General features: G+C 29.4%; 2 protein-coding genes across 6 annotated transcripts; one reads left to right on the plus strand and one right to left on the minus strand.

Annotated features, from left to right (window-relative positions):
- Positions 1–51: 51 nt before the first annotated feature.
- LOC132945271 (major facilitator superfamily domain-containing protein 6-like protein A) lies at positions 52–8,354 on the plus strand. Of its 4 annotated transcripts, none has more exons than XM_061014965.1 (9): positions 72–175; positions 335–694; positions 1,237–1,625; positions 4,440–4,610; positions 4,700–4,970; positions 5,064–5,254; positions 5,359–5,495; positions 6,359–6,723; positions 7,929–8,354. In XM_061014965.1, exons 2-9 carry the CDS (start codon positions 628–630, stop codon positions 8,147–8,149), a joined length of 1,812 nt encoding a protein of 603 aa, XP_060870948.1. In that variant the 5' UTR covers positions 72–175; positions 335–627; the 3' UTR covers positions 8,150–8,354. The 4 variants fall into 4 exon arrangements, with proteins under 4 accessions (XP_060870950.1, XP_060870949.1, XP_060870948.1 ...); XM_061014964.1 differs by having other exon boundaries at positions 80–202; XM_061014967.1 differs by lacking the exon at positions 335–694 and having other exon boundaries at positions 52–175.
- LOC132945272 (uncharacterized) lies at positions 6,732–23,294 on the minus strand. Of its 2 annotated transcripts, XM_061014968.1 has the most exons (9): positions 23,212–23,294; positions 23,043–23,147; positions 18,386–18,671; positions 17,622–17,826; positions 14,953–15,344; positions 14,514–14,697; positions 14,157–14,453; positions 10,707–11,248; positions 6,732–7,410 (listed from the first exon to the last, which is right to left on the minus strand). In XM_061014968.1, exons 3-8 carry the CDS (start codon positions 18,643–18,645, stop codon positions 11,045–11,047), a joined length of 1,542 nt encoding a protein of 513 aa, XP_060870951.1. In that variant the 5' UTR covers positions 18,646–18,671; positions 23,043–23,147; positions 23,212–23,294; the 3' UTR covers positions 6,732–7,410; positions 10,707–11,044. The 2 variants fall into 2 exon arrangements, with proteins under 2 accessions (XP_060870951.1, XP_060870952.1); XM_061014969.1 differs by lacking the exons at positions 6,732–7,410; positions 10,707–11,248 and having other exon boundaries at positions 14,221–14,330; positions 14,408–14,453.
- Positions 23,295–26,854: the final 3,560 nt, after the last annotated feature.

Consider the following 26,854-nt stretch of genomic DNA (forward strand, 5'->3'; position numbering starts at 1 on the left):
TACCACCTCTTAAAATTTAAATCACCCCGAGCAGTATAATATTGTTTTGGATTTCAGTATAGGTATAGTTACTCAAATACAACATTCCAAGACATTCGTACAAATATTTAAATCTACTTAACACAAGGCATCTATATCTATACTATATCTATATGTCGGAGCTTTAATAACGGTGGTAGGTATACCTACACATTTTTACCAGGTATACGTTTTATAAATTTGTCGAGTTCATATTTTAAAATACAATTTATAATTATTAATCAATTATACCTACTGTGTTATTCTATGAGAGTAATATTTAATAATTATCATCGTTGTATATAATAACTAATAGGTAGGTACTTAAACAACATGCACGATTTCTCAAGGCCATCAGGATTATTACGATATTAACTACGAGAAAAATTATTGCACTGAACATCCTTTTAGACTTAGCAGTGTACCAGAATACTTTCAGCGTTAACCGAGTGAACATAGTCTATAATTTATTACTGTTGATTTTATTTATCACGACCGTTGCATTTCAAATTCATAATTAAATTTAAAGTAAAACAATATAAATCTACATTTTTTATATTTTCTTAAACATTTTATTTTTTTGTACCTTAAATAAATAAAATCAAGAACATGTTTCGAATAAAAGTGAATACACAGTTGCTACCGATGAAAATGTGCTTCTTCCTCCTGTTTGCAAGTTAGTGTCATATTAATATAATAATACGTATTGAATAAATTATAATCGTGATTTTTATGGTACCTAAACACTGAAATAGTAATGAACTAAATTCGCGTCAGGAAGGCGTAGGTATAGTGAACTATTAGAGAAACAATTTGTGTTTAAGATTTTGCTTCAATGGTATTCGGGTTAATGTTTGATTTATGACATGTTTAATGCTCTAATTATAAATATTGAAAAAAAATTACATAACAAATTAAATCGTTAATTATAGGCTCGTTAAATTATGTTACAACGACAATTATTTATTATGTTCTTATTATGACGTTCAAAAAAACAATATAATATTTGAAATTTGTACGAACTATTAATTTCATGGATACGGCGGATTACAGCTAGGTGGGCTTCGGTGGGATAAATGTTCTAATATAGCTTTATATAGCTCACAATGCGCTCACATGTTGCAATATAAATTGGATAGGCGTGGTGTCGTTTTATCAGTCCATATCATGTTATATTTTATAACGGATTTCATGTAAACGTTTTCTCGTTTCCTATAGCTTTCGGACCTACGATCGGATTTTTGCCTACAATAGCGAGACAATTGGGATACTCGATAACGACTTACGGCGTTACCATGATGTTCATGTCGGTGGTATCGACGATACTTGTACCTCTGTCCGGTGTGATTGTCGACAAATTCCGGATAAAAAAAACGTTGTTTTTAGTGGTCATATTCGGCACAGGAGTGGTTTCGATATGTTTCTTGTTCGTGCCGAAAGCACCCGTGGACGCGGCCATGACAGAATTAAAATGCGACGCAGAAACGACGACAATGACCGTTTTCAATGAGAATAATAATAATAATAATAATTTTCAAACGACGAGTAACGTCACTTATTATACCGTTGCGAATCACACCAGCGGCGACGAGTTGATAACGTGCAAGGTGAGATAAAATCATAATACCTAATATGTAACTAATAACCATTAAAACTTTCAATACAATAGGTACCTCTATATATTATGGAAGTTGGATTTCGTACAGACTTGTGTAGGTAGGTAGGTAGGTACAGAGTAAAATTATCTACGAGTGTTGCGTTTTGATCTGTGTATATGCTTTCGTTTTGAAAACATTAAGAGGAAGCCACACAGATATTTGTTGTCTCCGTCTTACAAGTGCTGATGTGCGTAACATAGTAAATTTTAGCAGATAGGTACCTATACTTCAATTTTTTAGCAAGTTATGCGTGTATATTAAAGCGTAAATTAAAAATGCTAATAACCCACTTAAAAACTGAATAATCGTAAAAACCAACATACGAACACGGATAATGTTCTTACCATCAAGTTTCGTAATTATTGGTCAATTCACTCTAATTTTTAAACTAACGGAGCTAAACGTGATCTGCTGAGCGTAAATTTGCTGTCCTCTTAAGAGAGCTCTCTTAGGTCACTATATCACATATTTATCAGTAAATTAATACATTTTACAATAACCGGATTTATTATTTTCTTATAGCCACTCAGCAAAATTAAGTTCACTAGGTTAGCTAAATATATATTTATATTTGATACAACAATATATTATTATTCAGCCCTGAAACAGTGAAACCACTATGTTTAAACTGTGAGAGCTAGAAAGTTGTTGAGCAGCTCATTACTTGTCAAGTAGATAAATAAATTAAAATTAAAAAAAAAATTAACTAACTTTTTAACCATTAAAAAATAGTCAGTTTTTATTACACAATTTTTCTTGAGCAACGCAAATTTACGAAACATGATATATATTTTGTGGCTTACGGTCTTTTTGGAATCACTTTGGAGGCTAAGGGCAGTGACGAGTTTCAGACCTTTTAAGTTGTACATTATAAAAACACACACACACTTATATAGATAAGAACTAAATACCAAAGAAGAAAATTTGTTTAAAATTTTAAGGCTGTTACAAAGTATGAAGTGAGTTTCATAAGAATGGTAAATACAATTTGAGTGTAAAAAAAGAGTTGACATTTTAGAAGCTGATCACTAACATGTTGTGTACTTGAAAAGAATTGCGTTCCGGTTCTGAAAATTTTCTATTTCGAGTATACTTGCTAAAATAGGAAATATTTGGTTTAATCATAATATATACTTTAAGGTTGGCAATTATTAAGTTAAATGGTGGTCGGGATAACTAAAAAAAAAATTTCTATAGGGCCATAAAAAATTTAAATATTAGTTAATAATATTATAATGTACCTATTAATTATTGTTGTGTTAAAAATACGGTTTAAGCTATTTAAAGCCAATTATTTAATCTAAATATATATTATTTGCCAGTTATTTTTTTCAAAGTGGAGACTGGAGATCATTTAATTTTGAACGATACATTTATACTTTAAAAACATAATTTTGAAGAACGAATTTTCGCATATTATGTACTTATGTGTGGAGCCAAAATACGTCTAAATAGGGGAGACTGGCTTAATATGACATATATTAGGGTAATACGACACATTGATGTTTTGATTAATGATTAGTATAATTGATATTTACGAACCAAATATACGTACATCATAAAAATAAATCAAACATTTGTCATGCCACGGCATTGAAAATAATATTTTTGGCGGTCCAGTTATTTCCCCTCCGCGGGCCGCTTATTCCTGAACACTGCTAACCATAATATATATATAGATTATAGAGCTAAATCGATATACTCGATATTAATATCGGTATTTGGGTTATGGGTTTTTTTTTTTATGAACCGATATAATGCAGTCGCATATCAATTTGTATTTAATGGTGATGGTTATACCGATAATGATGTTTTTAGGCATAATAATATGTTATGGTATTATTATACCCATAAACAATAAATAATTTGGTAAACATAGTAAACACGAGATGCTGCGATCACAATTTAAATTCAATTTCGTTTATTTAATTATTTTTACTGCTTACCGCGTGGTTATCATTTTATTGATAAATTATATAATTGAATAATTGATAAACATAATATCCCAACAACTATTATAATTATTATATGATATTAAATTTAACTTTTAAATATATAAATATTTTATTTTTTATTAATAATTATTTAATATTTATTATTTAACATAGTGATTTCAAGTTTAATAATTTTAATATTTTATTATTCTGTATAACTAATAGGTATATATTGTTTTATTTTTTTGTCAACTTACTCAACTAAAAGAATAATATTTAAAATTATTAATTATTATTTATTAATTTATTATTAATTGTCCTTGTGGAAGTCTAATATGTTTTGATATGTCACATGGTTTATAATATGTTACATCATCGGTTTATGTATTGGGTATCGGTTTTTCAAAAATAAACCGGGTTTTCAAGTTTTTATATCGGTTCATGGAAATAAAATATATCGGATCAGTTATCGGTTTTATATCGGCAATATAAATCGGAATATTGGATATCGGAAAAAGTTTTATCGGCCCCCAGCTGACAGCTCTAATAATATAGTTAATAGTTCTCCAAAAATTAAAAGTCAAAAAAGTGTAGTATATGCATGCCGACCCTGACTTGGAAAGCGTACTTTTTAATAAAATAAATTCTGAAATGCAATAATCAAATATTATATAATAGACATTTTCAATTTTATTTAAAATATATTATTATTAATTATATATTATTAAAGTGTATTGTAGCGGTAAACAATAAAATACTTAAATACAAAACATTTTATTGCTTTTTTATTGAAACATTATTATTTTAAATGATTGGTTTTTTTATTCAGTTAAAATGTCAATATACAGAGTTGTGCGGTGCAGGCTATGCAATAATAAATAATCCAAACAACCAATCTGACTTGAGCGATTTGTGGACGAGAACGATTAACGAAAATCAAAATAAATACGACCAAATCGACTTGACATTAAAACCGAAAGACGTAGAACAGACGGAACAGGTAATGACTCACTAATCATATTCGATGTTTTATATTTTATGCTCACATCACAGTATAATTCGAATATTATGCATTTTTCCATACTATAGATTGCAAATTCATACGTCTTTCAAGTGATGTCTGTTCAAATAAATGGCACGCAAATACTTTCACCCACCTGTCGATGCCATTTGAAAACATTTTGTCATATAGCGAACTGTTCGAACGATAAAATAATGGAAGTGGCTACCGTCACGACGTACAGAGGAAACGTTCTCAATTTGTATCAATTTTGGATTTTTTTCGGGCTAGTGGCGACGTATTGGGCGTGCATAACTATTTCGTCTACATTAATAAATCCTATTTGTCTCGACGCTTTGGGTAGGTAAAACGATAATATTTTAGTTAATATCGGCGCAATACGATTTACTTTAATATTGAAAATGAATTATGAATATATTATTACGTTTTCAGGAGACAGATCTGCAGAGGATTTCGGAAAACAAAAATGCTGGGGTTCGATCGGTTGGGGGGGGTTTTCCATATTCATCGGGTGGCTCGTGGATGTATTTAGTTTTAATAAAAAGGATAAAGATTATTCACCCGTTTTTTATTCTAGTATTTTAATCACGGCTTTGAATTTCGCAGTAGTAAATAGAATCAAAGTACGTCGTTGCTCCTATTTTCACTAAATAAAACCCGACAATAATATGCAGTCCGTGTCCCCAAGACCCCAACCTATGTAGCTAAATTCCTGTCGTTCATATAGGTTGTCGAAACGAACAAATCCGAAGGTCGATGGAAAAACATTTGTGGGCTGTTTACTAAACATTACATGATTTCGTTTTGCATATGGTCAATATTCAACACGCTTTTCCACACAATCGTCACCCACTTTCTGTTCTGGTGAGTTGTCAATACGGAAAATTTAATTTTTATTAAATTATTATTATAATCTTGAAACTTAACTCCAGTCTGTAAATAACGTAAATAACCATATTGTTGTGCGTAATTAATTGGAAAGTACCTACTGTATCAGTGCCGTAGATAGAGTTGGGGAGGAGGGCACTGGGGAACCCTATTTTTTTTTTGCTCGTTTTTTATTACAAATTAAAGATAAAAATTAAAAAAAGTGGGTAAGTGAATGTCACTCTGCTGTACAGTAGGTTACAAGTAGGTCACTTTAATGGACTGTGTTAAATTTGAATTCAATGTGATATAATATCATTGTATAAGAAAAACGATTCTGAGCTAAAACGGTCAGTCGCCTATGATGTTATTAAGTATATTTGATGATATTATTGTAAATAAAGTAATTTATATGTTTACCTATTTACGTGGAACCTTGTTTTAAATTTTCAATCCTTGCCTATAAAAGTTGAACATTTTAGAAATTTTTAAACAACATTTTAATTTACTTTCAATCAATACTTTTATCGTCTTAACACATAAAATCACACATTTATACGTAAACTAAATTTCAAAAATAAAATTGTTTGATTGGTAAATCATCGTGTGAAGCGAGGAACTTTTACACGTATAGGATACGCAATTACGATTAGCCGGGCCCAATAACGTCACGCGACTATTCTACATTTATTGATGTTGATACTTAAAGTACCTAATAATTTTTTTACATTGGATTTTCACCAAATCATTTAATATCAACAAGACATTAGTACAATGTGATGACATTCTTTTTTTTTTGTGTTGTGTGCTCCTTCAAAATATTTGTAAAATTATTAATCATATATAATATTTTAATGAAGGTACATGGAAGATTTGGTTTCTGCTAACGACGACCACAGCCAACGAGCGTGGCTGAAAACGCTCCAAGGTCTAGCTCAAGGCATCCAGTGTTTCGGCGGTGAAATACCATTTTTCTTCTGGTCCGGTTGGATAATCAGGAAGATGGGCTATGGCAACTGCATGGCCCTCGTGCTGGCAGCCATGGCCGTCAGGATGTATCTGTACACAGTCATCTGGAATCCAGCCTGGATCATTGCAATTGAATTGCTAAACGGCGTGTCGTACGCATTGGGATACTCGGTGAAAATGTCATACGCAAAAATGTTGTCACCTCCCGACACACTAAACACCGTAATCGGGTTTATAGGATTTTTCGATTGTGTTGGTAAGTGACGTTTTATTAACGTATTATTATCATGAATTTTTCATGATAGTCCATAATGCCGGGTCGCACGAAAAATCGATGAATTTAGTTTAATATTATATTACTAATTAGATTATCAAGTACCCTACTTGCATTAAATTTTCAAGTTTTTTCACCGAGCAAAAAAAAATTATTATTTTGTACTCATGTATATTATTGTAACTCTTATCAAATATAAATAAATAAATATTTTCTGCGTTGCGATAATTCGATAGTATAATAGTTGTCCACAACTCAGGCCAAGCGCTCAATATTATGGTGCAACTGTTTTGGAACCATAGTCCACTTTGAAAGAACCCGCGATAAACGCTGATAATTAATGTATTTTTTTCGTTTTTCGTTGTCCGGCAGTACCTAGAAATCAAAGATTGTTTTTTCATGTCAGCCTATAAATATCATAATACATATATTATTAGGTACGTCTAATGAACTTAAAGATCAATCGTTTCGTTGATTTACCTAATATGTATTTGTAATCAAATGCGATATTTTTTAACCATAATGAATATCATAGTTAAAATCGAAATAGTGAAATAACCTCTAAGTACCGGACACGACAATAGTTGCTGAAATATTGACCGCCATTCCGAGGTGTCCTCTGTATATTCAACTGGTTCAGTTCGAAGAAAGTTTGCATGTAATCGGTTCCTAAGAAAAAATCAGCTATTTGGAAGTGTCCGCTATTTAGAGGCGTCCGTTAGTTAGAACAGGTTTCACTGTATTTTTTAGTTACCATTTTATTAATTGTATTATATATTTTATGCGATATTTTTGTACTGGTGACATGCCACGACATTATATTTTTTTTTTAAATTTTATTTTATTAGTTAACCCGTGGCAACTTAGGCCATTGGATGGTTTTTAAACTACGGGGGAGGGAACAGTAGGTGTAAACACGTATGTGTAGTTTTGGCAGATTTTCAAGTAGGCACCCGTAGGTATCTGCCATGCCCGGGTGGGGGATGGCAGCACTTGTTCTCCGGACACTGTGACTTGCCCGAAGAAAAATGCCGCCCGTGGACCGAGGTTTGAACCAGCGCCGGTGTGCGTCACAACCGACGCCTAAGTCCGCTCGGCCACTTCGTCCCCCGATATTATATTATTATTTATTATAATACGCATTCGTTCTTTATATAGAAATGTAATTAATTATTTTTGTTTTACAGGTGAATCTATAGGTAGTCTACTGGGCGGATATTTATTCGATACATATGGCGGAGTGTGGTCGTTTCGATTTTTCTCCTATATGTCTGTTGCGATGTGCTTTCTAAGCATAGTAACCAATTATTTTGGATTGACAAGGGAATCTATTACCTCAAAAGACATCGCAGAATCGACGAATACGGATCTCAAAATTACCAATAATAATACTGATAAAAAAATGTGATATTTTATTTATAAAAACTGTATAGTGGACATATTTTATAAAAATGTTATATCTAATTGGTTAAATATTAAAACTAAATTTAATGTTTAGACGAGCAGAGTATAGTGTGACATACGAGTACACCGCAGAATGTTGCAGGTAACACTGCTCTCCGCTCATTTAAATTTGAATACTTGTCGAATATAAGTTAAAACTATATTATGTATTTGATTTAATAATTTATATAGCTATATGCGTTGAAAAATTTGATTTTCGAGCTACAAAATATTCGGAAAAATATTTCCACTGCATACGAATATTAATTGAATGTTTTAATTCAAAAGAACTATTTTAAAAGTTACGACTGTAAAATATTGAAAAGCTTAAATGTTAAAGTGTATAACTTATATTTAAGTATAATGTATATAGATAGGTACATTTCGAATTTCTGTATCAACTTATAGCTATATCGATACTCATACATTGTGTAGATTTTAGTGTATGCGACAGTGGCGTACGCAGGTTTTTTCAATGGGGAGGTTTGAAAATTGGTTACAATTTTATTTTTATTTTTTCCAGTCTAATAATTTTAGACATTTATTTTTGAGGTGTTTTAAAATGTTTGTAACTTATCAACTTTTCTGGTAGAAAAAAATGCTGTGATCATAAACTTCGATGCCCGATGTATGGCTTTGGAAGGAATCTAATTGGTACTTTTAGGAAATGGAAATTAGAAAATGTTCAGTGCTTTTTAAAACATTTGGAGAAAAAAAATGAAAATTTATTAAAATTGTTTGGTAACCAGCTTGGTTATACCGTCACTTGGATTGTATTTGAATAAATAAATTTTTTTTCTATAAATGTCAATAAAAAATTATTTATCCGGTCGAAAAGCTTAAAAATGTAATACTTACATACGTTTTTATTATAGCTAAAATATTAACGATACATCATTGTTATTTTTTATAAGCATTTTAAGTTTCGTTGCGATTTTGTCAAAAACAAGTTAATTTGTAGTTCAAAACTTATATAATATTAAATGTGTATATAGCTAAGGCTATACAATTTAATACAAGGCCTTTCATACAAGTAGTTCATATACTTTTACCGAAAAATTACAGATAATTTTAGGAAAATTGGTATGCAAATACAATGTTTTTTTTTCAAAAATGAATTAATTCTGGTAAGACGTATATGAAATGTACGTCTTGCTTACTATAGTTGACAGTTGAAACTTGATAAATATTATTTTTTTTAAGTAATAATAATACGGGCAATGGGTGGGGGGATTCAGCCCGTTAGCCCCCCCCCCCCCTCCACCTGCGGACGCCACTGGTGTATGACACTTTGCATCAATAGTTTTCCGAACTTTTTAAAATATGACGTGTAAGAACTATATGATCCAAGGCATGAGCAATGAATTATAACTTCAATGTACCGAAATTATATAGGTATAGTGTAAATATATGATACGTAAACCATGTATGGTGCAAAATAATTGAATAAATGATTCACACTGACTCGGTGTCCGGCACAGTCGCACGGCCACGTAGGTACCGGACCGATAAATTATGAATTAGTATAAATTTATGTTGTAATTTATATAATTATATCTAACAGACCGTCACCGCGCTGACACTAACCGGCAACCGGACATTCTATCAGTTAATGTTTTGCCGGCGAGAGTCGTGTCTGCAGTTGGTGTCGGTGGGGTATGAAACTATAACGAGCTAACCGTTAATATTTTAAACAATTTAACATAATGTACTATACATTTAATTACAAAAAACAAGTGCGTCACACCAGTGCCGTAACCAGGGTGGTGGGCACTGTGGGCACGTGCCCCCCCCTCGAAATTTGTTTTTGGTTTATATTATATTATATGTTCGATAAAAATTAAAAGTTGAGGCTGTCGAAAGCGAACCATTTTGAAGGTGTCGGATTTAGGAAATATTATACATCCATCGTTAGTGCTGTGTGACTGGTTATTAAAGTGTGTGTGAGTTCCCCGAACGCTTAATGTATACATAGGCGCAATTTGAGTTAAATTTATGGGGTGCTAGATTTATGTCGACTCAAGTGATCAGTGGAGGGCTTTGCCCCCCACACCCCCCCTCTATTGATACACCTTCACATTAATCTTAATATAAACAATTATCTAACACAAATACACAATACATTATGATCTCTGAATATTGTTCTGATATTATTATTATTATAAAAATCATAAGGTCTTAGAAATAATTGTATCCAAATACCTATGGCATAATATTATAGTCAATAAAAATTCGATGATGTTTTCAAAAATTTAGGTAACGTAACACGTTAGATACTCATTATTTCAAAAACCATTAACGTTTTTGATAATATTTGTTTTACATAATTTTAAGTTGTAAAAAAACAAAAATTTTCTAGTAAATTATATCGTTTACTATTTTAAATTTTTTTATGACAACATGCATTTTTAATTCCTTATTCCAAAGCAAAATATTTTATATATTTTTATTTTTAGTTATTTTTAAAATTTTAAACATAAGCAGTTACTCAAATTCTCATAGAAAGTGCAATTTATAATTACCATCTTGGAAAACTTGGTTTAACACATTTTTCAAATAATATATTTTCTTTAAATAATAATAAAAAAAATTTTAATTGTTATACAAATATAAATGAATCACTTATAGTAATGTCAATGACCAGCTATTGACCCATAAATTGTATACCAAATTTGCACATACAAAGCAAATATTGACTTAATATATCTACGGATAAAATAGAATGATTAATATTATTGAGTATTTAAATATAAAAGTAAAAAAAAATGACTCATCAGATGGATGACTGCCAAATTCATGCCTCGAGTTGTGTTGTGATTTCGTCAAGATTCATTCTTATTGTGAACAGCGGTTTTATAAGTTATAAATTATTATCATCGTCAAAATTATTGTTTTGAATATTCAATAGTAATATTTTATTGAACCGATCAAATGTATTTTCAATCATCTTTTTTTCTTCTTCATCCCACTTATTGTTTATTAATTCTTTTACATTTGCAGATAAAACATTCAGAAAATCATTTCGTTTTAAATATCTGCCTACATTTAACAACGATTCAACATACTGAAATCATAAATAATAATTATATATTTATATCAGTCAAGTTTATTTTTACTTATAAGTTAAATAACTAACTAACACCTAATAGCAAATACTATAGATTAGAATACGAGAAGCTCTGTAGAAACCTGCTGGCGTCATAGCGCTCCAAAATGTATGTGATTGCCTATTCAGCCCCTTTCTCCTTACCACTTTTATGTACTCGTTAACTAATACAAATAATTTGGCGCCATATTTTACCTATATTGTATAATATTATACACCTAATTATTAATTTAACATATTATATCATAAATATAAAAATATTGTTCATACATATTTTATAATGTTCTCATACCTAAGTTATAATTCTTTTATTATTTTGTATTTGTACATTGTACATAATATTATGACTTGTAATGATGGTGTACACTGTTGCAAATATTTAGTAGGTACCTACATTTTTTATATTGTTTTAATAATATTTTGTATTAATCTTTATGTCACACATTTCTCACTGTACTTATTTTTTAGTTAGTATAATCAATGTTTTGTGATAATTATATAATTATTTTTTCACAACTATCGATATCATTAAAATGTTCAAAACTTAAGACCCGTATAACCGTGTGGAACTGTATCAAATTATTGTAAAAACAATAAGCTAACCATCAAGTATTACTCTATAAAATAAACATTGTTTTAGTAATCCAGTGTCCATAATCCATACAGCCATACTAAATATTCTAAAGCAACATTTTTCCACTGTGCTTCGCATAGACTCAATCTCGTTGTAAATGATTTGAATGTGCACTTCGAAGTGTACTTCGTCGAAAATTGGTAACAAATATACCACTTTTGTGTGATACTCGTTGGTCTGCGAAATATAAATCTATTCGCATTTTTGCTGAAAACTTTATTAATATTAAATCAGTTTTAGAAAAACTATCTCATAATAATGACTCAGATTTTAAAGTTAACACCACTACTCGCACAAAGACAAAAGCACACCAACTATCATGTGCGACATCAACATCACAATTTATTATATCTTTAAATATTATATCCAAATACTCAGCTCAATTAGAACCAGTTACAAATAAATTGCAGGCAAAATCTATTGATTTATACTCGGTCTAAAATCATATTCAAGATTTATTAACTATATTTAATAATAATAGAGAACAATCAGATATCGTTTTTAATGATATTTTTAATAACTCCGTATTTATGGCAGAAAAAATTGGCGCAGATATTAAAATTCCACGTATTACATCCAAACGAAAAAATAGATCAAATTACGAAACCGATTCTGCTGAACACTATTACAGACTCTCTATTTTTATTCCGTACTTAGATTCACTGATATCATCTCTTTCACGACGATTTTCAAGTACAAATAAAATAGTATTCTCAATAAGTCTACTGCATCCTACATATATTAAAAAGTACACCATTAATAATTTCAAAGAAAAAATTAAGCTGATTAGTGATCATTATGAAATTGAAAATATGATAGAGGAATCTAATATTTGGTATCAGTATTGGATTGATAAAAATTTGACCGAGTCCCAGTGTGATGAAATTTCGTTTGTTGATTTATTGGCTCATTGCGAATATTATCCTGCTATTTTTCAAATACTTAATATTTTTATATCACTGTGTCCGACAACGTGCACAATAGAAAGATCGTTCAGTACATTAAGACGAGTAAAAACGTGGCTTCGCTCGACTACAGGAGAAGATCGTTTAAATGGGTTGTGTATGATGAGCCTTCATCGTGAAAGAGTTAACGCAAACAAGGATAATTTCATTCAGGATGTCATTAATATGTTTGGAATAAAACGAAGAAATTTGCAGTTCTTATTTACTGATACCGAATAATATACTTAATTATATTATTTTATTTATATTTTTTATAATCTAATATAACATGTATACATTTATATGTAAAAAATAACATTAAATCTTTATTATCTTAAATTAAAAAAATGTTTATTTTGACCCCCCCCCCCTAAAATGTTACCTATGGGCGCCCATGGCCATACACTTGATACAGGTAAATGGTAATGATGTATTGCACGTTTTATTATAAACTATGTATATCTTTTTATATTTTAACACTAATAACACTATAATATTAAGTACCTAAAGGCTAATGGACTTTTGGACTTAATTTAAAAATTAGAAAAAAGCTAAGTAGTTGTTCTTTTGTACTAATAACTTATCAGTTAATAGTTCAGTGTCTAAAAAAGAAAAATTAAGGGGCTTATATAGGCAACATACTATAATATGGAGCGCTACAGTGTCCCCTAGCAAATCTAAGAGCTTCCCGTATTCTAATCTATAGTATTTGCTAATAGTTTATAATTTGAAATATTTATACACCAAATAATATATAAACAGAAAATAATATAATAAAAATATAACCATATTTTATAAGAATATCAAAAGTACGGTTTAAGATATTGTGTGAAATTGCGTATCTATAACTACTTACGGACTATGGTAAATGGTAATAACCAAAGATAACCGTGAGCAGACTTTTGTAGTGGCTGACAAAATGTGTTCCCCAAAAATATAAATAACCCTAAGTAAATGCTCATAATAATATGCTTTAAAATATTTATGATAACAATTTTTATTTATCATGCCTATACATTTTGTTAGTTTTTCTTTCTAAATTGTTATTTGGTAACTATTAATTGTATGCCTTCTAAAAAAATTGTTTACCCTAGGCCACCATCAGCGTATACATCGCATATCCCATGGGCACATCTATGTGACCCAATATAATTAAAATTTACATTTTCATAACCTGATTAACGTAATAATTAACTTGAAAATATGGAAGTAAGAAGCTCCTTTATATAATTTGAGCATTTTTTGGAGGTTTGATACGTACAAAGTAATTTATATATGATTTACTTACCATTAATTTACGTATTTTAAAAGTATCTTCGATATCTTGATCAATGTATAATTTTAGGTAGCGCATCATTTCTTTTGGATTATTTTCACAGAAATTGTAATATATCAATATATGAATTAAAATAGTAACCCTTCTTTTGGGGTTTTGAAAATCATTATACATCTCATTTAATGACTGAACATAAGGGAATTCATGGACAGATTGTAACAGGCATTCTACTTTTATTAACTGCAATGAGCTATTGAAATTACCATAAGCCTTTCCACGAGTGAAATACGTTTTAGCTTTTTCATAATCCTGGAACAAAACAAAAATAAATCTTTTTTTTTCCCAACAATCCATTTTTAAATATCATACTTTTTCACGTTTTAGATAATATCTGCCAATAGTTAAATGCACACAGCCATTTTTAATATTATTCAGTTTTGAAATTGTATGGTCTATAAAGTTTTTTGACAATAAATGTTTCGGATAGTGTAGACAATACAGTAATATAGAATTTAGTTTGTTTGGATCGCCCTTTGCCAATGCAATCGATTTTCTATCAAAAATTTATAAAATTATTAAATCAACAAAAAAATTAAAAAGATTATAAAACTTAAAGGGGTGGTCGGCAAACAATAAACATAAAAATCAATTTTATATGATTTTTATAATGGTTAAAAATGTATCAATCCTAAAATAATAAGTTAGTTTCAAAAAATTATAATTTTGTATCTATGGGATAGGTCATAAAAATTGAGTTACTAATTTTCATTTATCAATACCTTTTAGTTGACATAGATCAACTACTTACTTAGCTATTTTAGACGAATAATCAAAAAAATATTTTGACTGTCTACTGTTTTTGTCTATTTTATTGATATAACTGGCTTCCTTAAAAATTTGATAGGCATGAATTAAAAGTTTAGGCTTTGTTTGTGTTTTGAATAAATATAAAGCAGCATCAATTTCTTCATCACCGGGTATTGTGTATGGTGCATTATGATGTCTTACTACCTTTTTGGCTTTTGACCAAATGAGTAGCCATTCAGGTAAATAATGAAGGGCAAGGGCTCGTTCAGCCAATTCTAAAGCAATATCATTTCCTTTTGGAGGATATTCCATAAAAATTCTGGCTTTTACCGCATAAATAGCAGCTTTCTCAGTATCATTAAAATTTTTAACTGGTTTCACATCATTCAGTAACTAAAAAAAAAAAATTTTTTAATTTATATTATCAGGGCCAGCTTAAGGTATAGGCGACACTTAAATAAGGAGGCGGCATTTTCAAAACCGTGATAATAATATAATTATTATTTTAGGAGCGGAAAAATTTAATTTTACCCAGTGCCCTATTTTTGCGTGAGCCGGCCCTGGGTGTGTCATCCTATACTAAGAGGCCATATTGATATAATATGTATAATATATTTTTAACGCATTGGATTATTTAGTTAACCAAAAATGTTTATAATTAATCTATAATCAAAAACCTGAAACATGTTTAACCACTTAAGCACGTGATATACGTCGTTTAATATTAAGGGTTAACCAGTACCATTACAAATAATAGAAAGTGACACTGTTTATAATATGATGGTGGATTTCTTACAATTAATAACTTATAAATCTAATACAATATTACATATTAAAAAATTGATCGTAATTAATGTACTTATTATGTAAGTAAGTATATTTTATACAAAACAAAAAAATATTTTTTGCTTGGTCATAAAAATGTAATACAAAATTCCTAAAAAGTTATAACAATTAACAACCATTTAAAAATCTAATATTTATATTACCATAATCAATGAAATTACATACATTTTTTTTATAGACCTTATAAGTTCAAATTTAGATATTTATATAAATAATAATAATTTCTTTGTTATTAAAAAATATTTTACGGGCATTTGAAACTTTTACATATTACATTACTTTCTAATAGTACTTCATGAAGATATTTTTGTAATTGACAGTTTTTAATGGTTATTATGATCATATTATTAATTATTATATTTTAATAGAATACAAAGCTAAAAAGGTGGATAAGTGGATGTCGCTCTGCTGTACAGTAGGTTACAAGTGGGTCACTGTAATGGATGGTGTTAAATTTGAATTCAATGATATAATATCATTGTATAAGAAAAACGATTCTGAGCGAAAACGGTCAGTCAGCCTATGATATTACCAAGTATATTTGATGATATTATTGTGAATAAAGTAATATTTATATATAACCTATTTACGTGGAGCCTTGTTTTAAATTTTCAATCCTTAGCCATAAAAGTTAAACATTTTATACATTTTTAACTACAAAATAATTAATAAATTATAAATTTGATAAATGTTGTCAAAATTTGAACTTTAAATGCTTATAAAAAAAAATTGTGCCTATGTATTTTTAATATTTTTCAACTGCTATTAGAACGATATATCAGGAGCCTTATATTCAATGTTTTTACCCAACAAAAATTTTTTTATTGATATTTATAGAAAAAAATTGAAAACTGACAATAAATATTCAGTGAAATTTTCAAGTATCTACAGTCATTCGTTTTTTAATTACAATAAAATAAGAAAATTGTTACATGAGAAATCGAGTGAATATCAAATGTTGTAAAAATATAAATTTCAGACGCTCATAAAAATTTAATTTAAGTTTCTTGTAGACATTTTTTTTTTGATAAAGGTAGACAAACTTATGAGTAATTTTATATTACATTTTCAAATCTTAGATTTAAAAAGAAAAATTTTTATGAATTCTCAACTCAAAATAATTTGCTAATTTTCGTGATTTTTCCGTATTTTGTCAAAATTTGAAATTTAAATGCTTATAAATAAAAACTGTGACTAAGGATTTTTAATTTTTTTCATCTGCTTTTGAAACAATAACTTAGGAGCCTTATATTAAATTTTCAAGCTTTTTTACTCAACAGATAAAATTTTATTGATATTTATAGAAAAAAAAACTAAAAAAATTGAAAACTAACAATGTCCGTAAACAGCTCAAAAAGAGTCAAAATATTTTGTAAATTTTATGGTATATAGAAAATGCTAATATAAACATTCAGTCAAAATTTCATGTCCCTACGGTCATTTGTTTTAGAGTTACACCAATAACCAACGTCACTTTTGAAAACTACTGGGAAATTTTAACTTTTGACCCCCCAAAGTACCAACTAGATTCACTTTGCTATCAGAAAAGTTACTGTTGAAGAAAATCCAAGCACTTTTACTGTCCTAAAAGGTGACGACAGACACATAAATAAAAAAATAAAAAAAAAACACACATCATTGTAAAATCAATCGCTTCGCTCAGAATCTAAAATTCAAACTATATTTTAATTTGATTTGTTTGGTTAATTGCACGGTTTAATACAGTTTAATGGATATCAATATAGCATAATTGTCTCTTTCATCAACACTAGATCTGTTCATAAAAAATTAATTAAATTATCATATTTACTAATTAATATTTACATTTTCTGAATCAATCTTCAATGTTAATGCAATATACGCATTGGTGGCTTGAGCAATATGATGGTATACATCAGAGTTCTGTTTGTTCAACTTGTCAAATGTACACGTTTTCATAAATTTAACAACACTTTCAATTCCCGAATATGATTCCTTATATCTTTTGCTCATGTAATCTTCATAAATAACAATTAATTGTAAATAGAATCTAAAAAATACAATAGTATTATGCAGCATATTTTTTTTTACATTTATTATTCAAATATATCTTGTGGGTATCTAAAAAAATATACCCAAGTGCATACAATATTTATTTAACAAAATATGTTAATACCTAAAAAAAATGTATTACAGTACCTATAACCTATATGGATATGGAGAAAATTAGCTTCATATACATAAAAATCATAGTCTACAACTTAAACCGCATTCACAGCTATGTGCCTATAGGTATGTCATAATATGTTGTGTCGTGCAAGAGCGTGGTAACTATAGGTATAATTACAACCGATAACCATTATGGTTTAAAAAGGTTGATCTGTACTCAATTCCCATAATAGATACTCGGTTGTAATTTAGTTATTAATTTATTACATGATACCTAAAAAGTAACGTCCAAACAAAATGCAATTTGATCGGAACGATACATGACATTGCTGTGAATGCTCCTCCTCCTCCTCCTCCTCCTCCTCCTAATACGGCTAAATAGGACCACCCAACGGCTAACTTAACCTTGTTAACAAGTTGTTTAATATATCTGTGGTTACCTATAAAAATTAAACTCATTCTCATCTATTTCGTCTATAATCATAGATAGCTTTTCTTGAACTCTATCATTGATGTTCAAATAAAGATTTGGATTGAATTCTGATGATTTATGTATATCCCAGGAGAAAACGCTTTCAAAATCATTTTTGATTTTTTTTAGCTGTGTCTGAATGTAGTCGTCCAATCCGAGTTCTATCCAGTGGTCGTCGACAGACAAAGCGCCCATCTTGTCAGACAAGTTGTCGTCATATACGGCCATTTTTCAGAGTATAAAACAGGAGTGTACTAAATCGACAACAACATAAATAGGTATTATTAGTAGTACAATAGTGTAAATGACAAATGTACCGTCTACTTAATTCATGATTAGTGCATTCAAATATTCAATTGACATATTTAACAACATTGGTGGCAAAATCATATTCTTAATTAGTATACAATATCATCTAGGATCGTGAAATTAAATAAATGGCTAATGCCTATAATAATTATACTAAAAACTATATTAAGTAATAACCAATAGGTAGCTACCGTACCTATAACTATTACCTAATATTTAGATATGATTATAACGGACAACTTATAGTTATTAGCCTAATTTTTAATTAAAAACCTAAAATTTAAAATTGCAAACAATTCCAGCCAATTTATAAAAGCACGACAAAAATATTAGGACGTATTGCACTACTTAGCTTTTTGGTTAGATCGAGGTCCCCACGGCCACACTGCACTGAAGCGGGAGCGTTGGCGGTATAAATGCGGCCATACACAATACACTTCCACCAGGGGCGTATACAAGGGGGGGATGTGGGGGTCAGATCCCCACCCAATAGGCCTTTTTTAAAATTTTATAAAATAGTGTTCTTAATGACTTAATGTAAGGAAATTACAAGGAAAAAAAATGGCAAGGATTTTTGTAAATTTTTATTTTAACACATTCAACAATTAATTAAAAATAATTTACTTAATATTAATCATAATCATATATTTATTTCATATTCATATAATCGTATTATGTGATATTTGATAATATGTATATTATATATACAAGTATGATAAATTATTATAAGATCATAATATGTGGCAGACCAGCCACGGGCCGTCGCCAGTCGCCACCGTCACCGATATCAACGCAATATATGTTTTATCATTTATTAGGTATTTAAATGTGCACATACCTAGGTTTAGGTATTTTTGTTCCATAATAATTTGTTTGCAACTGATCCCCCCCCCCCCCATACAAAAGTTATGTATACGCCACTGTCTTCCACCGCCAAGACAATAGGACTTAGGTACCTATACATTACATAGACGGCGGCCATAGGGCTATCGCTGCACTCGTTTAAAATTGGATGGCTCCATCGTATCATGTTTTAAGTAGTAATATTTAGGCAATTCACATGACATAAACATTTGGGCTATGTCTATGTGTGAGTAGTACCTAAATGAACATTAGTGTGTTTTCGACGGGTAACCGCCGCCGGATGCAACTATGCTCGTACGCAGTGTTGAGTTCATCTAGACAAATATTCTTTTATCTTTTATCTCATCTAGATAAATAGATATTATTAATTTACCCAGTTATCTAAGATAAAAATCACCGTTATCTAGATGAACTTATCCAGATAATTTAAATTTATTAAACGGCTTTTATTTACTATAATTTATAGGAAGACAATCAAGTAATTTATTAATTAGGTAGTATTTACTAATAACTATTGACATTTTCGATAACATACTATTAAGTTATTCTATATTGCTACGAGCTTACGGAGAGTGCCATAAACCAATATAAAACAAATTATCCAATAATTTATCTAGATAAAAAAAAAAATTGTTTTCATCTTTATATCTATAGATAAATAAATAATTTAGTTATCTTTATCTTTATCTAGATAAAATTATATTTATCTCGGGTCAACACTGCTTGTACGCCACAAAAAAACACAATATTAACTTGGATTTCACACTGTTTTAAACAATGAACAAAACGTTTAAAATACAACAAACCTCCACACATGTCAATAATTCGCAAAAAATGAAATACATTCTTGTTTCCATAACTATAAAAATTAAAAACTACTAAAGGCTGTAGTAAATTAACACGAATTGCTTAGTCCGAATTTGAGAAGTATGTACAAATAATAGTAATGTAATATACGTAATACGTATAGTATAGGTAGGTATACTGTATCATTGATTAAATATACTATTATATTATATTATATTATACAGGGTGATTTACTAAGCGTAAAACACTCATTATCTCAAAAAGTATTAATGCTTTTGAAAATATTTTTTGACATAGTTTCAAGTTGTTAAAAAAACAACATTTTTTATCCTTATAATTTTTTAAGTTTTTTACTTTTTCGAATGACAGCATAGAGTTTTAATTTCATTTTCCAAAGCAGAATATTTTTCTAAGTATTTTAATACATAAATATCGAATTTAGGACGAGTAGTTTATGAGTTATAAGTATTTAAGGTTTAGACAAGCGGAGTAGTGGACACACATTTGCGGGGTAACCCCCTACCACTCCACTCCGCCAATCTAAACTTTAAATGCTTATACCTCAAAGACTACTCGCTCTAAATTAGATTTTTATGAATCAAAATACTTAGAAAAATATTCTGCTTTGGAATATGAATTTAAAACTTTATGCTGTCATTCAAAAAAGTAAAAAACTTAAAAAATTATATAGATAAAAAATATTTAAAAATATATTTTTTTAATAAAAACATAGTTTTTTTAACAACTTGAAACTATGTAAAAAATATTTTCAAAAACATTAATACCTTTTGAGATAATGAGTGTTTTACGCTTTATGAATCACTCTGTATATTACACTATACACAACATTAAAACATGTTTGAATTTTTAAAAATGAAAATCTTTTATGATAGGTAACAAAAATAAATTGTTTTCTGTTACATTTTACCAAATTGATCTTTACTTCTGCACTTTGAATTGTGAATAGTAAACACGCCGGGTAGTCGGTAATCGGTAGATATACTAACAACTATCGTGAATAAGATAACTTTTTTCAAAATTGTATCGATGTATAAATGTATAATATGTACATTACCAAGGTATATAATATGTGTACAAAATAGTATAATGTTATATACTAAGTACAACGATTAAATAAGTAATAACCAAAAATAATAAAATTACTATAACGACCGATTTCAAATTTGTCACACTCACAATGTTAGTTTAAAAAATAGACTGAATTTACCTCTAATTAAATGTAAACATGATTATCTAGGGCATCTCATAGGCTTTTTATTATATATCAATTTTAAAGCGAGTATAGTAAATTATTTATTAAGATATAAAAACAATTTACAATTCTATAAAATACTCAGATTTCGCTTTAAAATTAAAATATAAGAAAAAGCCTATACAATGGATGCCCTAGATAACAATCTTACCTTTAAATTTCATTGCCGAATGCATCAAATAGATTCACTTTCCCATCAAAAAAGATACTGAGGTTGAACATCGAAGTAATATCTCGACTACTTATCGTGTACACAGACACAAAAAATGATTTTAAAAAAAAACACACATCATTGTAAAACAATACATTGATCGCTACGCAATCTAAAATGTTGTGTTAACGTGTAGCTCAAGAATCAATAAATTATAATATATAAAAAACATTTTATGTATTGATTAGAACAAAAGTTATTTAATTTGTCAGGTCTTCCTGTTAACCCTCTGGCCTCTATGATATTATATGATTAATATGAATACTATTATTACTTATTACTAGTCATCGAATTCGACACGTATATTCTGTAATAACGTAGAATAAAGATAAAATAAAATATAAATATAAATACGACTCCTGTCGATAGTTACATTAAAATAGTAAAAGATAGATTAGTAAAATTACGCTATTACCTTCCTCCAGGTGTTCGGAGGGCTCTCGAGATCGTGTATTCGAGAATTATATCAAATACACCGTACAGTATAATTTTATGGAAAAAAAGCACATAGAACGTATTGACTGCAATCCATATAAAATATTATATCATATGCCTTACCTGATTCGCAGTTGTCCGTAGGCAATATTGTAAGAGTTTTAGGTTTTAGATAAAATAAAGTACTACTTCAAATACACAAATTGAATTAACGAACGCACTGATTATTGCTTGCATAAGAAGTCCAGTTGTCGCTCGTTGAAATCGGTTTCTTACTTGAGAGGTTGTTACTTGGTGACTGGTGCTCATGCACTGGTTTAAGGGACGGACGCGAGGATGCTGACCAGAGAGTGGTAGGTGGCTTTGTTACTAAATTATCGTGGGCCTAGGAACTAGATTATTCTTTGGCGTCAGCATAAAATAAAGTCACACACATCCTACGTAATATTGTTATGAGTGCGTGTCAATAATATCTTAGTTGTCGTTATCAACGGTTTTATTTGATGCGACCGATTTCTACAAGCGACAGTCTGGCTGTTGTTTATTAATCTGTCAAATTTTAGTTTATTATAATGGTGTGTGAGCATATCATTACAATTCCAATTAGATTATTAGAAATTGAATGATATATGACATAGGTCAACGAAATACGAATACCAGATACCTACGACCTACCTACCTACCTACAATAGTTTGTCTATAATAAAATTGTAATTTGTAGCTTACCTTCAAACGTCTGCAGTGAGAGCGTCTCACTATTCCCTCCGACACGCCGTTGACTATTGGTAATCACCACCTCGTCGAGAGTATCCAGCACACGACTTATTTTTGCTTCATAAATACATACTAGAAAATCAATTAAGGAAATAAAAATAAAAATTATAAAAAGACTTACTATTATTTATAGTGAGCACACATTAAGAGTCGGAGACGCGTCTACTTCTGACAGAATCGATCACTGTTGCTGGATGATTACTGTAACTAGTGTAACTATAATCAGTGATGTAAAAATACCGTATTTTATTTTTCAATTGTATAATACGTGTATTACAGTGGCGTATACATAACTTTTGTATGGGGGGGGGGGATCAGTTGCAAACAAATTATTATGGAACAAAAATACCTAAACTTAAACCCTAACTCAATTCGGCAATCGGCATTGGTACTATTACATCTGTTATGACTTGTTCGTACAACTGACATAATATTTGTTGTTGATTTTTGTTTTTAGATAATAATATTTATTATTTAAGCTATTTTTATATTTCTTTTTCTAATGTATAGGAAAATGTATTATTTATACGCACGGACATGCCGCGTTGATATCGGTGACGGTGGCGACTGGCGACGGCCCGTGGCTGGTCTGCCACATATTATTATCTTATAATAATTTATTATACTTGTATATATAATATACATATTATCAAATATCACATAATACGATTATATGAATATGAAATAAATATTATATGATTACTGATTAATATTAAGTAAATTATTTTTAATTAATTGTTGAATGTGTTAAAATAAAAATTTACAAAAAATCCTTGCCATTTTTTTTCCTTGTAATTTCCTTACATTAAGTCATCAAGAACACTAATTTATAAAATTTAAAAAAAGGCCTATTGGGGGGGGATCTGACCCCCACATCCCCCCTTGTATACGCCCCTGGTGTATTATACATGAATTATACGTATATAATACGGTATTTTTCAAAAATCGTATGTAGTTTAGATAATTGTTAAATATATAGCTACCAGAGTGTAATAAGAATGTTATATCAATAATATTTCAGTTTATTGATGAATAATAAAGCATTTTGATTATTAAATTATGTAATGGCAGTCTGGTAATAAATTAATAACTACCTAAACCTAATAGAAAATATATGAAAATGTATTGGTTCTAAGTTTTGAGTATTAGTATTTTTAAGTTTAGAGTTTTAATATTTGCAGTTATTTGAATTAGTACCTATGTAATTATTTAATTAGTAAGTGTTTACTTTTTTGAATCAGTTTTTAGACGTATTAATAAATTATTTGCCAAACGAAATGCATTATAGGCATAAGCCTCTTTACAAAATAAGCATTTTCATTTTTCAATATTTCCAACATAATACTTGGTAAAATATTTGTCAACAATAGCTTTTTGCTTTGAAGGTCGACCCATAGTAAAAACAAACAGTTACTAACGTTTAGTAACTTCCATTAATTGTAACTTGTAGCCTGTAGGTAGTTAAATAGAATTATTGGAATTTAGTAGAATATTACACTACGGTCTTAGGTGTAGTGTCCACGATTATGACGTATGACTTATCAGTTATCAGTAAGATATCAGACTACTATTTACGAACGATTTACAAATGTTTACGACTAGAATCATAGAACTTAGGTTAGTTGATCTATGACTAGAATATAGTCCTTTGGTGTTGATCTTTATAATATCTTTCCTATACTATGATCGTGACTACCACCTACTAATAACCATGTTACTTGTGTGGCCGTGCTCCGTCGTTGTATTACTGTTATAAGTTGAAACATTGTGATGCGTATATTAATTTCTCTTTATTATTGATCTACCATTTACCACAATTTTTTTTTATACTATTTGTATTTTATTTTTTTATACATGACGTATAATACGTTTGTATAATACAATATTATACAATTTGTATTATACAATTTACATCACTGACCATAATATAGGCACACTATAATACTTACTGTCGTACTAAAAAGTAATATTTCAGACGTGCCAGCTGATGCGCATTATTGGAAGGCTGAGGCTACGCACCCACCACCCTTCCTTTATTCTTAAAACAATATCGGTGCTTTGTTCTCCTTGTTATGGATATGTGGTATTTGCTATCGTTGGTAATGTCAAATGTGACTGATCGATTGTAGTCTCGTTGCATATTACGATTACGGCTCTGTGATATTTATTTATAATTTCAAGAGAATTGTGTACAATAATAATAATATGTAATTACTAATTACACGATTATATGATTTTATTATTATAATCATTATTATTATTATTATTCCTATTATTCTATATATTAATCGTTTCATCTATTCTCATGTTATATTTTATTATTTTAAATTATATTATATTATTGTTATCTATACATATATATTGTGAATTGGACTTTTGTCCGTATTAATGAATAAATAAATAAATAAATATTATGGTATTACATTATTAATATTATAGATATGTTATAAAATATATTATATCGAACAACAAATAGTAAGAAACATTGAAGCCTGTATTACTTTTTTTTTTTTTTTGTAAACTAATGGTGTGTGGAAACACAATATATTATGTCCATGAATTTGACCCACCCACTTTCTATGATAAGACCCAAACCAATACCAAAAGTTAGCAAATAGTTAGCAAATAATAGCAAATTTACTATAGAAGTTAGCAAATCATTATTGAGGCAGTTATAAGCATTATTTATTTGGGTGGGCCAAGTTCAGGTAACCCACCCACTTTGTCCGATCGTCTCCAAACAAACGCCGGTAGTTAGCAAACAGTTAGAAAATAATAGCAAATCAATTTTTGAAGTTAGCAAATCAAAATTCTATTTTTGGCCGATTTTAGAAAAAAAATTCCAGCCCACCCACTTTGTCCGATCGTCTCCAAACAAACGCCGGTAGTTAGCAAACAGTTAGCAAATAATAGCAAATCAATTTTTGAAGTTAGCAAATCAAAATTCTATTTTTGGCCGATTTTAGAAAAAAAAATTCCAGCCCACCCACTTTGTCCGATCGTCTCCAAACAAACGCCGGTAGTTAGCAAACAGTTAGCAAATAATAGCAAATCAATTTTTGAAGTTAGCAAATCAAAATTCTATTTTTGGCCGATTTTAGAAAAAAAAATTCCAGCCCACCCACTTTGGCCGATTTTAGAAAAAAAAATTCCAGCCCACCCACTTTGTCCGATCGTCTCCAAACAAACGCCGGTAGTTAGCAAACAGTTAGCAAATAATAGCAAATCAATTTTTGAAGTTAGCAAATCAAAATTCTATTTTTGGCAGATTTTAGAAAAAAAAATTCCAGCCCACCCACTTTGTCCGATCGTCTCCAAACAAACGCCGGTAGTTAGCAAACAGTTAGCAAATAATAGCAAATCAATTTTTGAAGTTAGCAAATCAAAATTCTATTTTTGGCCGATTTTAGAAAAAAAAATTCCAGCCCACCCACTTTGTCCGAACGTCTCCAAACAAACGCAGGTAGTTAGCAAATAGTTAGTGAAATAATAGCAAATTATTAATTATTATTTTTGCATTACTCTTTTATATTATTTTTAGATTATGAATTACGATAATATCCATAATAAAACTCATATACTCATATACGATATTAGTTATTACTTATTAGGTGTAATTTTTAGTGTTTTATAAAATAGATACGTGTATGAGTATGATTTTTCGTATCCTTGGTGATATGACAACTTCTAAAATATTCTCAATCTGCTTGAGTAGCGTACATAAGCCTTTTTTATGGGTGGGGGGTTACAAAAATATTTTCATA

This window comes from Metopolophium dirhodum, chromosome 5 (genome assembly GCF_019925205.1).
Source record: "Metopolophium dirhodum isolate CAU chromosome 5, ASM1992520v1, whole genome shotgun sequence".
NCBI classification, from domain to species: Eukaryota; Metazoa; Arthropoda; class Insecta; order Hemiptera; family Aphididae; genus Metopolophium; species Metopolophium dirhodum.

Coding starts and splice junctions, on each gene's coding strand:
- LOC132945271 (XM_061014965.1), top strand. CDS start 628: ATGTTTCGAATAAAAGTGAATACACAGTTGCTACCGATGAAAATGTGC. Junction 4,971..5,063: donor TATTTGTCTCGACGCTTTGG/GTAGGTAAAACG, acceptor TTACGTTTTCAG/GAGACAGATCTGCAGAGGAT. Junction 5,496..6,358: donor GTCACCCACTTTCTGTTCTG/GTGAGTTGTCAA, acceptor ATTTTAATGAAG/GTACATGGAAGATTTGGTTT.
- LOC132945272 (XM_061014968.1), bottom strand. CDS start 18,645: ATGGCCGTATATGACGACAACTTGTCTGACAAGATGGGCGCTTTGTCT. Junction 15,345..17,621: donor TGAAGATTGATTCAGAAAAT/GTAAATATTAAT, acceptor TTTTTTTTTTAG/TTACTGAATGATGTGAAACC. Junction 11,249..14,156: donor TTAAAATACGTAAATTAATG/GTAAGTAAATCA, acceptor TTATGATTTCAG/TATGTTGAATCGTTGTTAAA.